At 46.2% G+C, this 12,352-nt stretch overlaps 2 protein-coding genes across 3 annotated transcripts; both read left to right on the top strand.

Annotated features, from left to right (window-relative positions):
• The first annotated feature begins 479 nt into the window (after positions 1–479).
• Positions 480–4,981, top strand: LOC146889291 (uncharacterized). The gene is made up of 4 exons (XM_085684689.2): positions 480–655; positions 831–1,218; positions 3,018–3,063; positions 4,763–4,981. Exons 1-4 carry the CDS (start codon positions 586–588, stop codon positions 4,811–4,813), a joined length of 555 nt encoding a protein of 184 aa, XP_085540815.2. The 5' UTR covers positions 480–585; the 3' UTR covers positions 4,814–4,981.
• A 4,912-nt stretch (positions 4,982–9,893) lies between these two features.
• Positions 9,894–11,343, top strand: LOC125410672 (uncharacterized). 2 transcript variants are annotated; one of them, XM_048450305.3, is made up of 3 exons: positions 9,894–10,145; positions 10,543–10,753; positions 11,010–11,343. In XM_048450305.3, exons 1-3 carry the CDS (start codon positions 10,097–10,099, stop codon positions 11,080–11,082), a joined length of 333 nt encoding a protein of 110 aa, XP_048306262.2. In that variant the 5' UTR covers positions 9,894–10,096; the 3' UTR covers positions 11,083–11,343. The 2 variants fall into 2 exon arrangements, with proteins under 2 accessions (XP_048306262.2, XP_048306261.2); XM_048450304.3 differs by having other exon boundaries at positions 9,904–10,172.
• The last annotated feature ends 1,009 nt before the right edge of the window (positions 11,344–12,352 follow it).

The following is a 12,352-nucleotide window of genomic DNA, read 5'->3' as shown; positions in this document are numbered from 1 at the left end:
GCCCAGGCTCCTGCAAAGGCAGAACATGGAAGCAAGCAGGCTCTAAGTTCACTTTCTGTGGAAGTCCAAAGAAGAGCCTCCCAGATAAACACATTATTTAATATCCGTTCGCTGCCAAGTACCAGGGATCCAGTGTGGAGCACTAGACCAAGAAATGTCCACACATTTCTGCAAGACCTCCAGAGCTCCTGGCGGATCTTTTCTTACTCCTGGGAAATTGATTACCGGATTAGACTGCCACCCATTCCCTAGGAAGATAATTCATCAAGGCCAGGTGACTCAGTTGAGCTACAACTTGGAAGGCCCCTTCTACACCCTGCTTGCCCAGGTGCCATCCCTTCCCCGCAAACACAGCCTGCTCATTGCCGCTCCAAACTGCTCTCAGTTCCGCTCAGCCCCTAGCAACAAGAGTCAACCGGAAGCAAGGATGGCAGGCCCATGATTGGATACAAACTAACCTGGAGGACCAGGGTGCAGGCGGAAGAGAGCCCTGCTGGTTGGAACCAGATTTAAGCTCCAGCTCTGCCTCGTCAGAGGCACAACCGACAGCAAGCCGCAAGCCACTTCGACGCCGGCATTCCGGACATGGAGCGTCAAAACTTCGATTACCAACATTTTGTGGGACTTGACGACGACGACGACGACAACTGGGATGGTCAGTGCGTGCTAGGAACGGTGGGTTGGTGATGTCCGTGAGGGGAGGAGCGCCCACAGAGGCCGCTGGGCAGGCCCCGTGCACTGGCGTCGCCTGTAGCCGCAGCGACTTCACGGGGTCTTCGCACCACCCGAGGCCCTGTCACCTAGGAGCCCTTTCTGTTCCCCACTTCCAGAGGCTGAGGCACTGAGGGTCTTGCAGGCTGGAGAGGGAAGAAATGAGGAAGCGAGTGGATGGGTCCAGGCTGGGCGCGGAGTCGCGGTCATAGCCGCAGCAGCAGCAGCAGAAGGAGCAGGAGAAGGCCCCTCAGCTGCTGGTGCAGCAGGCCTCGTGGATGACGGGAACCAAGAGGGCGCTGCCGGTGGCCATGGCCAGGAGAATGAGCCGCAGCCTCAGGAGCCAGATCGCGGGGCCATGGGCGACAATGAGGCTGTGGCGCAACTCGCGCCAGCGCCAGCGCCAGCGCCAGCGCCAAGGCCCAAACACAGCAGGTTCGCCCGCTGGCAGCTGTCTAAGCTGGAGAGTGTTTTCCAGTCTACTCACTACATCAAAGCAAACGCAAGGTGAGCAGATACCTGGCTGGGAGCATGTGGGCCAGGGTTGTTGTTGCTTTTTCCCCAGTGCCCCTCTTACCCTCTGTTGAAAATTATTTATCATTTTTTAATTTTTATTCATTTATTTTATTGTGTGTTTGCCATGCCGTATGTACTGAGGTGCGAGGACAACTAGGGTCATCAATCCTCTCTTTGCCATGTGGCTCTCAGGGTCGAATTCAGGTCCCCAGGTTAACCGGAAAGTACCTTTTTCTGTTGAGCTGTCTCCTCAGCCTCTCTCTTGCCCTTTTAAAACAAAAGTCACCTACACCATCCAGGCCGCCAGACCCCATCCTCATCCTCTGGCACTAGGGTTCTGGGGTGAGGGATGAGAACTAGGCAAACTGGGAATGAAGGTACTTTCATCTATTTAATTGTATAAAACTGGGCAGTGTCTGTTGATATAAGGTCTTTTTTTTAAAAAAAAAAAATTCCATACCTCTGGGCCTGACAAAGTTGGTCAGTGGTTAAGACCATTTGCTGCTCTTACAGAGAGCCCAGGTGTATTTCTGATACATCTGTGCGTCATGCATTTCTCAAGTTGCATAAATATAGCTATTGATACATTTCTCTCAAATACTGTCTTTTTACCTCCCACTAGAATTTCTACCCCCTCCAAAATATATATTCTCCATAAAAATAAGATCCAATATTGAACATGGTGGCTTCTGCCTATAACTGTAGCACTGGGTGGGCCAATCAGACTACAGGGGTGAGTTCCAGGTAGCCTGGGCTTCAGAGTGATTCAGAGTGGTACAGTGTCAAAAAACAAACAAACAAACAAACAAACAAACAAAACCTCATCTGTGATCTCAGAAATCAGGAGATAGAGACAGGTAAATCAGAAGTGCAAGATTGTCCTCAGTTAAGTAATGAATTCTAAGCCAGCCCAGTCTCTGTGAGTCCATTTATGCAAGAATCTTGGACATATTCTACCATGCCTGTGTTGTTTTTTTTCTCCTGGATTTCCTGGGACATGAGCTTGCTTTGTTGTTTAAGCTGAACTGGATCTTACAAGGAGCCTCATTCCCCAGCTTCCTTCACTGGGAGAATTCAAGCCTGGGCAGCCAATACTGTACAAAAAAGTAGCATTCACTTTGTGTCTGTTATGCCTTTAATATCTCATTTTCTGATGGATGGGATAGCTCTGTGGGCAAAGGTGCTTGCCATCAAGTCTGAGAACCTGAATTCATCAGTACACACACGATAGGAGAGAACTAGCTTCTATTAGCTGTTGCTGACCGACCTGCACAGGTGCACTGTGGCACAGGCAAACCAAATAAACAAAATAAATGCAACATATCACTTCCTTGTAGGTTTGACACCCTCCTCTATGAAATGGACAGTAGAAATCCTTGGGTGCTTTCCATTAATCTGTCTTCTTTTGAGTTTATCCTTCTGTCCTGACAAAGAGTCTCACATGAGTTTTTCCTGTGTGAATTTGTTTTAGTAGCTTTTGCTTAAAAAAAAAGTTTCCTTCACTACCACACCAAGTATTAGGAGTTCCCCCCATTATGAGTTTTTCGCTGTCTATATTAGTGTTTTTCAAGTTGTTTATTGGGACATGCTTGGCTTTTCATGCCTGTTAATGGTGGGTTGGTACAATAAAATCACTGATAGAATTTTTTTTAAAACCCAAAATTTCCAAGGTCAATGTCACAAAAAGAGGGATGATCGGAGAAACAGTTTAAAACTAATATGAAATGTCCTCTGCATACTTTTGTTCTTTTCATAGTGTCAAATACTGATCATCTGCCCTTTTCCCCCAGAAAACAACTGGCAGCATCCATCGGTGTGAGTGAAACCAAAGTGCAGGTGAGGAAAGGGAAGCACCTTGGCAGAATGGCCATTCTAGAACTTGTTTCTGGTCTAGGGCAGCTTTGTTCTGTCCATGAAATTGTTGTTTTGTTGTTGACTTCACACTGTTACCAAAAATGACTTTTTAAAAATATTGTTGGCATATTGTTTGTTCATCGCTGTTTTGTCTCCTTTTATGCTTGTGAACCACATGCATTGCCTGGTGCCCAAAGGAGCCAGAAGAGGGTGTCAGGTTGCCTAGAACTGGGGTGAAATTGGTTGTGTGCCACCCTATGGGTGCTGGGAATCAAACCCGCGTCCTCTAGAAGATCAACCAGCACTTTTAACTGCTAAGCCATTTCTCCAACTATCAAAATTACCTTTATATTTATTTATTAACCTATTTATTCATCTATCTGTCTATCTTATGTATTTTGGTTTTTCGGATGTATCTCTATGTATCCCTGGCTGTCCTGGAACATGCTCTGCAGACCAGGTTGACCCTGAACTCACAGAGATCCACCTGCCTTTGCCTCTGGAGTGCTAGGATTAAAGGCGTGCACCAAAACTGGCCAGCCCAAAACTACCTTCTTAATGACTAATTTTATTTTTATTTTATTTAGATGTGTGGATGTGTCTGTGTGTATAACATATCTGTGGGTGCTGGAGGCCAGAAGAGGACATTAGATTATCTGGTGCCCTAGTTACAGGCAGTTGTGAGCCTCCCAATCTGAATGCTCGGAACCAAGCACAGGACTCTTGCAAGAGCAGCAAGTGTTCTTCTTACCTACTGAAACATCTCCCTAACCCTGTCATTTTGACGTTAGAAGTTTGTGATCTTTGTAGAAAAGATAGAAAGGGGAATAAGATAGCCTTACTATACATAAATGGCTCATTTCAGATTTCAGTCATTTCAACACAACTTCCTAAAGGAACAAAAAAGGAGTGAAGACTAAGCTACTTTCACTCCCTAAATCCATACATATTATACACACTTGTCCTCTGTGTAAATTATAAATATATGCATTTGAGTTATAAAAATGCATACATGTTATATGCACACATAGCTGTATTGTATATAGATCAATAAGATATATAAACATGTACATATCTTGTACAACTCTTTTTAACACTAGTATCCTTTAAGGTGAATGTCTCTGTGGAGTCTTCCTGGGGTTATGACATAAAACATTCAAATTAATGTACCTAGGGGCGCCACTATTCTACACTATTTGAAACACTGAAACTAAGCACAGATTCTATCCTTACAGGGGTAACTTGGGTGAGGATAGTTCACAGAGTGAACCCTGTACTCATAATGCTGATGTAAACTTGGTTAAACAGAGGCTGATGGGAATGGGGGAAGCGTAGAGTCCAAATGCCCTTTCCTCCTCCTGCTGTTTGAAGCGCCTGGTGAAGCCACACAGATTAGGGCACCCAGCATTATGATTGTCTGAAGCACACTGGTGCATCTGCTGAAAATGCTGCTAACATCTTCCAGAGGGGATTACTGTAGAGAGGGAGAAAGACATGTGACATCTGGACACTTGTCCAGGGACAATTTTGCAGTGCTGGTGATACTGTACCATGTTGCACACCTTCAGCTCCCCCCTCAAAATTAGAGCAGTAAGGAAGAAAGGTATTCTGGCACATCAAGAACATGGTGTGCTTTTAGGTTATTTATATGATAATTCAATTTCTTTTTCTCACGTGATAGAATTGGTTTAAGAAGAAGAGAGAGAAATACAGAAAATATCAAAAGGCATAAATAAAGACCCAGCAATACTCCTCCTACTGAGAAGAAAACTTCAGCTTTCCCTGAGTATTGTGGAGGAGCCCTGAGTTTCAGCCTTGCCCAGGAGACAAATGCGGATGCTTTTTTTTTTTTTCTGTCACCAACAACCAATTTTTATACTCGCATTCCTTCCCCTCAGAACTTGTGTTTTCAATAAAGAGATGAATTCTCAATATATTTGTTCCTGTGTCTTCTAAAATAGTAAGATACTGGTGTAAGTTATCAGGAAATGGCCTTTAACCAGGATGACCAGGTTCCCTTCCATGAGGTGGCAATGTCGAGTGACCATCAGTAGGCCCTGCATATTGTAAGACTTTCTCTAGTGTGAGAGTGGACTTGTATTGATTCTCACTTTCTTTTTGTCCCCCTCCCATGCTGTCCTCACCCCACCCCTGACCATATGCAAAAGAGGCAGGACAAGTCCCTAGGGAGAGACAGTGGTTTTCCAGACAGAGCTGGTTCTGTCTAAGCTTAGAATTTCATTTCAACCCTAGACTATAGGAGAAACTTCCTATGAGGTGATTCACAAGATCGGAAGAAGCAGGCAGCCAGCCCAAGCATATCTGGGCTGTGCCTACTTCTTTTCCCTGCCCTCCCCCTATATGGCACACAGGGCATTGGTAGCTACTCTGACAGGGGTCCTGCTGCTTCAAGGGGACAATAGACTCCATCCTATCCAGTCCACAGGCAGACTTTCTCTTGTTTCCAGCCTCCTGCCCAGAAGCCATATTGTCCTTCCTCCCCAGATTAGAATCTAACACTCCTTGAGGTCTTTCTAAAGTGTATAATTCTTGTATCTCAGAAACAGGCTAATACTTGAATCTTTTTCCCACTCTTACAACGTTTTAAAGGGTTCCTGAAAAACACTGACATATATTGTGTTCACCTTTGTGTTTCTTAGGATCAGCATGAGACTGCCTGCAATCTTCCAGTATTACATGGTGCAGAGAGACAGGGAACAGATGCAAGGTGCCCCTACTTACAAAGCTCATAACCTCCAAATAATATCATTCCAGCCGCCCCTTAAACCAACAGTGTTCTGCCTTCCTCACTTCCTATCCTGCTAACACAGGCCACCCCCAAGTAAGGCACCTGTTCTGTTAAAACTGGTTTCAAGGGTCTGGTACCTAAGCTCCACGGGGAAAAAGCACCAAAAATTCTATCCACTGATGCAGAGGAGGAACTACTTCCACCTTATGTCCCTGAATGAAAAGTGACCCCCATCCTGAGCCCCAGTCCCAGGGTACCCTTTCCTCTTCTTCCCCTACAGTGTCTCCCCTGAATACCTGTAGTGATTTCAGTTGTGCCCCCTGTTCCCTGGACTCCCCCAACTCAACCCAGACCTGGGCAGTTCCTGCCATTCTTCTCTTCTGGCAAACCCCTAGACTAGTGGGTTTTCAACCTGAGGGTCATAACCCCTTTGGGAGTTCAGTGACCCATTCACAGGGACCGTATATCAGATATCCTGCATATCAGTTATTTACATTACGATTCATAACAGTAGCAAAACTACAGTTATGAAATGGGTAATGAAATAATTTTATGATAGGAATCACTACAACACAAGGAACTGTATTAAAGGGTCGGAGTATTAGGAGGGTTGGGAGCCACTGCCCTAGGCTTCACTCCTTTTGAACCGAACGATGCAAGTGAGAAGCCGTCAGCCCCACTTATGGTATATAGTCCCTTCTCAGCAAGTGAAGCAAACACACATTTTCTGATGGTAACATTCTCTTTTGCTGCATCTCCACACAGCTACATTCTTTCCATACAGCTATATATCTCTTTGCATATATACATCTCTCTCCTACACAGCCATACATCTCTATACACAGTTACATCTATCTCCACAGGGCTACACGCCTTTCTTTTACATCCATTTCACACATGCGCACACGCACATACACACTTCTACATCATTCACTCATTCTTTACTTTCTCTCTCATTCCCTCTCTCACACTTCTCTCATGTTTCTTCGTCTCTCAGTTCTCTCTCTCTCTCTCTCTCTCTCTCTCTCTCTCTTTCCCCAGCTCTTTACACAGCATCCTTCTCTCACAGCCAAAACGTTGGACAATTGTACGTTTCCTTTTCAGGGTCTGACCCATTCTCAGAACACAAGGTAAGTCACACAGGTCAGGGAGTAACGCTAGGCCATGCACATAGCTCTAAGTTGGTGAGGGCTCTCAGACAGAAAATGACATGGCAATTCAAAGCTTAATAATAACAATTAGTTGGACCCTGAGTGGTAGGGAGTGTGTGCAGAAAGCCTGTTGCCATGTGAGGTTTCTGTCTACCAAAGCTGCCTTAAGCCTGATCTTGAATCAGCAACAAACACCTGGGAAATACACTTAGGTGTATTCCCACTGCTTGTGTGTTTATCTCGTGAAAATATTCGCTCTATTGGGCACACATACAGCTGTTATTAGGGAAGGAGTGTTGTGGCACATAAGCGAAATTACAGACAGAAGCAACCGGTTACTTACACTCAGTAACTCCACGGATTTTCCAAGTGGCACTCCCCATCAGAGAGTCTTTCAACTGGTGGGCCAACCTGCTGAACACTACATGTCACCTGCTGCATAATCCCACAGCAGCTCTCGGCATTGATCCTGGCCACTTAACTGCTATCTTTCTGCAAATAACTGTAAATAACTCTTGCTGCAGATTTCTAGAGCTGCCTTTCTGTATACATCACACAACTGTGGTCCTTGCCTTGAGAAACTCAAACTGGAAAGCCCTGCAAGTGGTAATAAAGACTCCATTTGGAGTCAGGTAGTCATGTTGCAGGCCGTTAGTCCCAGCACTTGGGAGGCAGAGGCAGGCAGATCTCTGCTAGTTCAAGGCCAGCCTGGTCTACAAAGTGAATTCAAGTACAGTCAGGACTGTTTCACAGAGAAACTCTGTCTCAAAAAAAAAAAAAGAAAAGAAAAGAAAGAAGAAGACTCCATTTGATTTATTCAGGCATCTCAGAAAATTCTCTCTTCATGTACCCCATAACAGTACTTACTAATCCTCCTTCCCTAGCTGCTCAAATGCCGGGATAATAAATGTGCATGACCACAAAAATAACAGTAGCATTCTTGACATTATTTAATAGCATTTGATGTCTAACCAGAATGCTTCCAGACAGGCAGTGGTGGTGCGAAAGTTGGGTAGTAGTGTCACAAAGAGCCTGGAAGTGGTGGCACATGCCTTTAATCCCAGCATTCAGGAGGCAGAGGTAGGTAAGTCTCTGTGTTCAAGGCCAGCCTGGTCTACAGAATGAGTTCGAGGACAGCCAGGGGAGAGGGTCTAAGAGCCAGACCAGAGCCATGACAGCTTTCTAACAGCCCCTGCCAGGAATCGGGCCTAACTTTCAGTATACTGGAGGTGGCTAGAACTGAGCAAACAGTTCTCAGGAAAAAACACAACTGAGAGACAACCAACCAACAGGTACCGCCTTGGTCTTCTGCTGGCTCAGCAGATGATCAGTCTCCTGATAACTAAAAATGGCATTCCCAACCCTGCTGCTGGAACCAGGTGGTGGTGGCAGTACATGCCTTTAATCCCAGCACTTGGGAGGCAGGGACAGGTGGATCTCTGTGAGTTCGAGGCCAGCCTGGTCTACAAGAGCTAGTTCCAGGACAGGCTCCAAAACTACAGAGGAACCCTATCTCAGAAACACACACACACACACACACACACACACACACACACAAAATCCTGCCACTAAAAATTCTCTAACCACTAGAGCCACCCACCAATCAGCCCCAGACTAATCAATCTCTCCTGCCTGGAATTCTCCTAACCCAGTTTAAAAGGAGTCTGTGGACTTCTCTGGTCAGTACCATGGCCACCCCAACATGTTGGAATTAATAAAGTGTTCTTGTTTATTGCATATGTGGCTGGTGGTCTTTTATGCAACTTCTCACAGACCATTAACACCAGGGATATGCAGAGAAACCCTGTTTCCAAAAAACACCAAAACAGAAGGCTCCTAAATAGAGCTGGATCTCTCTAAACATCGCAGGAGGAATACAGGAGGAGTGGGGGAAGTTTGAGGGCTCGAGTTCAGGGATGTACAAGTCCAAGTCAACAGCACCAGCACAGTTTCCATGGAGTATCTGCAGCCACAGGAGAGACTTAATGGCATAGAGACTTAATGGCATAGTCCTACATGCTCTATGCTCTGCAGTCCTATGTAGAGGCAAAGGAGGACCCCTTATCGTGTAAGCACTCTCGGATAATCAACACCAGGAAGTGTTCAACACAACCAGCACAGAGCACTGGGGCATTTTGCAAAAGTAGTGTCTGGGCAGAGGAGATGGCTCCGCAGTTAAGGTGCTTGCCGCCAAGCCTGAAGACTAAGTATAGTCCCTAAGACCCACATAATGGAAGGAGAGACCGAATTTGTGATAGTTATCCTCTGGCCTCTATCCACCAGTGTACAAATACACACATAAACAAACATAATAGAAAATGAAAATAGCTCCAAACAAAGCAGGGAGCTTTCATGTGAGCATCCAGAGTCCCAAACTCCAGCAAATTTAACACCTTGCCACACATAGTGCACTCGGCTTTTCATGTGTGGTTGGGCAAACTCTTAGTGTGTAAACTACTGCCTGATTGTTTCATCTTATTTACAATGTAGGGACTTTGGGAACGACTGGGCCAGAACTGTGGAGCAAGAAGTGCAGCCTTTCTTGCTTTGAGAGACTAGGTCCAGTCTCTGTCACATCGGTGCCTGAGGCACGAAGGCGCAAATGCGCATGCGTGCGAGGAGGGAGGGGGGACTTTATCTTCACAGACTCAGTTCACGCGAGATTTCACTCTCGTTCTTCTGCCCCTCCCCCCCAGAAGTCACATGTTTACCCTCACAACAGCCACATCCGGAAGCGTGCCACCCAAACCCCACAATCTCGCGCACTTTGCGCTCTGACCAATCCCAAGCCTCGTGCCTCATGTACATTTCAACCCTCCAATCCCTAGCATTGTGCGCATGTGCATCTCAGTTCAACCAATCCCAAGGAATAGGTGCCCCTAGCCTGTCCAATCACCAGTGTAGTGTGTATCTGCAACCTGTCCAATCCCCATCATCCTGTATATCATAGCCGTCCAATCCCCAGCGCTGTGAACGTCACAGTTGGTAGGTAGAATTCCCTTATGTTTGCCTCACAAAGCTTGGAGCAGAACAGTTGGCCGTGGCACAGTGAGCAGGCGTCCAGTTGCTGCCTCGCAGAGCAGAATCCCGAAGAGAGCTCTAAGCCATCTTGGTAATGGAGCGCAATTTCGAGCACAAGGACTCCAACTTCCAGAACCTAGAAGGTGATGTTTCTTTGGAAAAAGTCAAAGGTCGGTGCTCGGGCTACAATTGGGAAATTGGTGAACTCCTCCTTCCAAAGAAGCCTCTGGGGGAATTCGGCGGTTATACACCCTAAGAAATGAGCTGGGGGGGGGGACACAGGTCGATAGGGTGGTACTGGGATGCCACCGATGCTACTCTTTGGTGGTGGCCTTTAGATGTGGGATGTAGAGCTGAACGCCTTTATGGTTTTCTCTCTGTTGTCTATCTCTGGGTCTTAGCATCTCGATCTCTCTCTCTTTATCCTCCTTTTCAAAAGCCAAGCCTCCTGGGGGGGGGGTGGCAATGGTGGTGATAAAATCTGGCTCAAGCCCGATTTGGTAGTAGCTGCAGGAGAAGGCAACTGTTTTTGTTTTATAGGTGTCGGTGTGGGAGCACCCAACAATAAGAACGACGAGGGAAAGAAAGGCTACGGGGACCAAAACCAGCCAATCCTTGAGGCCGCAGCTGAGATGCAGCAACTCCAGGATGACAGTGAGCTTCAAGCGATCTGCAGCGCCTTTAACGGACTGCAGCTTAGGGAGCTGGAACGCATCTTTCAGCGCACTAAGTTCCCCAACGTGTTCGGGCGGTAAATATCTTACTCAAGTGGGTGGGAAGTTTCCTCCCGGGGTGTCTTGGACTTCTCCCAGCTTCCTGCCCTCCCCTCCACAGTCAAAAGCTGTAGGGCCCACTGGATGGGAGCGATCGTCTTTGCCAAGGTTAGTGTCCCCAACTCTTGGGATCCTAACACTTGAGAAGCAGAAGCAGGAGGGTCACCATCAGTTTAATGTATTCCATTTTACCTATAACAAAATCTTGAACATTTGCTGTTTTGTTCCCCTTAGGAAGGAACTTGGAACACTGGTGAATGTTGAAGCCGAAGTGGAGCCCTGTGAATCTGAAGAAGCGTCCGCGTAGTGGGTCTAAAACCCACAAGAGTGTCAAACTTTTCTCCAAGTTATGTTTATGTTGACTACAGACTCATGTTTGTGAAATAAGCAAAGTTTGGGAGGAGTTGAAAATAAACTTAAGTGTATTTAATCTGCTATCCAATGTATGTTAAGTGAATTTTAAAATTGACATTAGGTGGTAAAAAAAAATGAAATGAGCAACAAATGGGAATCTCACACAAAGAATTGTAACTCTCTAATGAAAAAAAATAAAAAGGAACCAACTTTCTCCTGTTTGCTGTACAATTAAATAAATGTCAACCGTGTAATATTGCTGCTGCTCTTGTTTAGGGAATACTTCTGGGTGGGGTTGCCTTCTGTACCATTGTAACCTGGGAAATTTGCAAAGTAATTCACCAGGACTTAATGCTATGATTCCAATAATCATTTTAAAAAACAGGTTTGAAAAGAGCACTCAACAGTTAAGAACACTGACTGCTCTTCCAGAGGACCCAGGTTCAGTTCCCAGCACCCACATGTGTTTCACAACTGTCTGTGACTCTAGTGCCAGGAAATCTGACATTGTTCTGGCTTCCCTGTGCACGTGGCACACACGTGGTGTACAGGCAGGCATACAGGCGAGAAGAGGATTGTGGTTGAGAAATGAAGCCTCACATCCAGGGGAACGGTCAGAGGCCAATACTGAATGGAAAGCGAAGTCGCTAGTAAAGGAGAAAGCAGATTTGTTGGAGGTGCAAGAGAGCGGCTCTGTTGAGGGTGGGGCAGGTGGGTAGGGTCCCAGCGTTAAGTGAGTACCTTTCTTTTCGGTGAGCTCTGCCACTGAGCAACCATGCTGCATGCAACAGAGTTAGTGTAAGAGGTTAATTGGGGGAGGGGAAAGCGAACCGGTGAAAGCATCCATCTATCAGGATCGCTGGCAGAATGTTGCGAAGGTCCTGTAAAATATCAGGATACAGAGTGCCCGGAAATAGATTTTTGGTAGGCTTATTTCCCATGCGTGAGACAGATCCAATGGCTTTTATCAAGCGAGGATGGAGCAAGAAAGGCACAAGTCACTCAGGAGAGTCATCACTCAAGGGGAGTGGGGGTGCTAAGGGCAAAGCCGGAAGAACTCAAGGGTCCAAGAGCGGCACAGGCCACCCAGTGAGTCGTCATGCAAAGGGTGAGGAATGAAGGCTCTGAGCCTGAGTACCAGGACTTAAAGAGGCCAAAAGGCAAGAAACCATGCTCAAGAGATGAGTCTTCACTTGTGGAAAATAGCAAGAGGTGGGGAAGAG

The sequence above is a fragment of the Myodes glareolus genome, chromosome X (assembly GCF_982192425.1).
Source record: "Myodes glareolus chromosome X, mMyoGla1.1, whole genome shotgun sequence".
Lineage (NCBI taxonomy): Eukaryota > Metazoa > Chordata > Mammalia > Rodentia > Cricetidae > Myodes > Myodes glareolus.
This window is presented reverse-complemented; position numbering and strand designations above follow the sequence as displayed.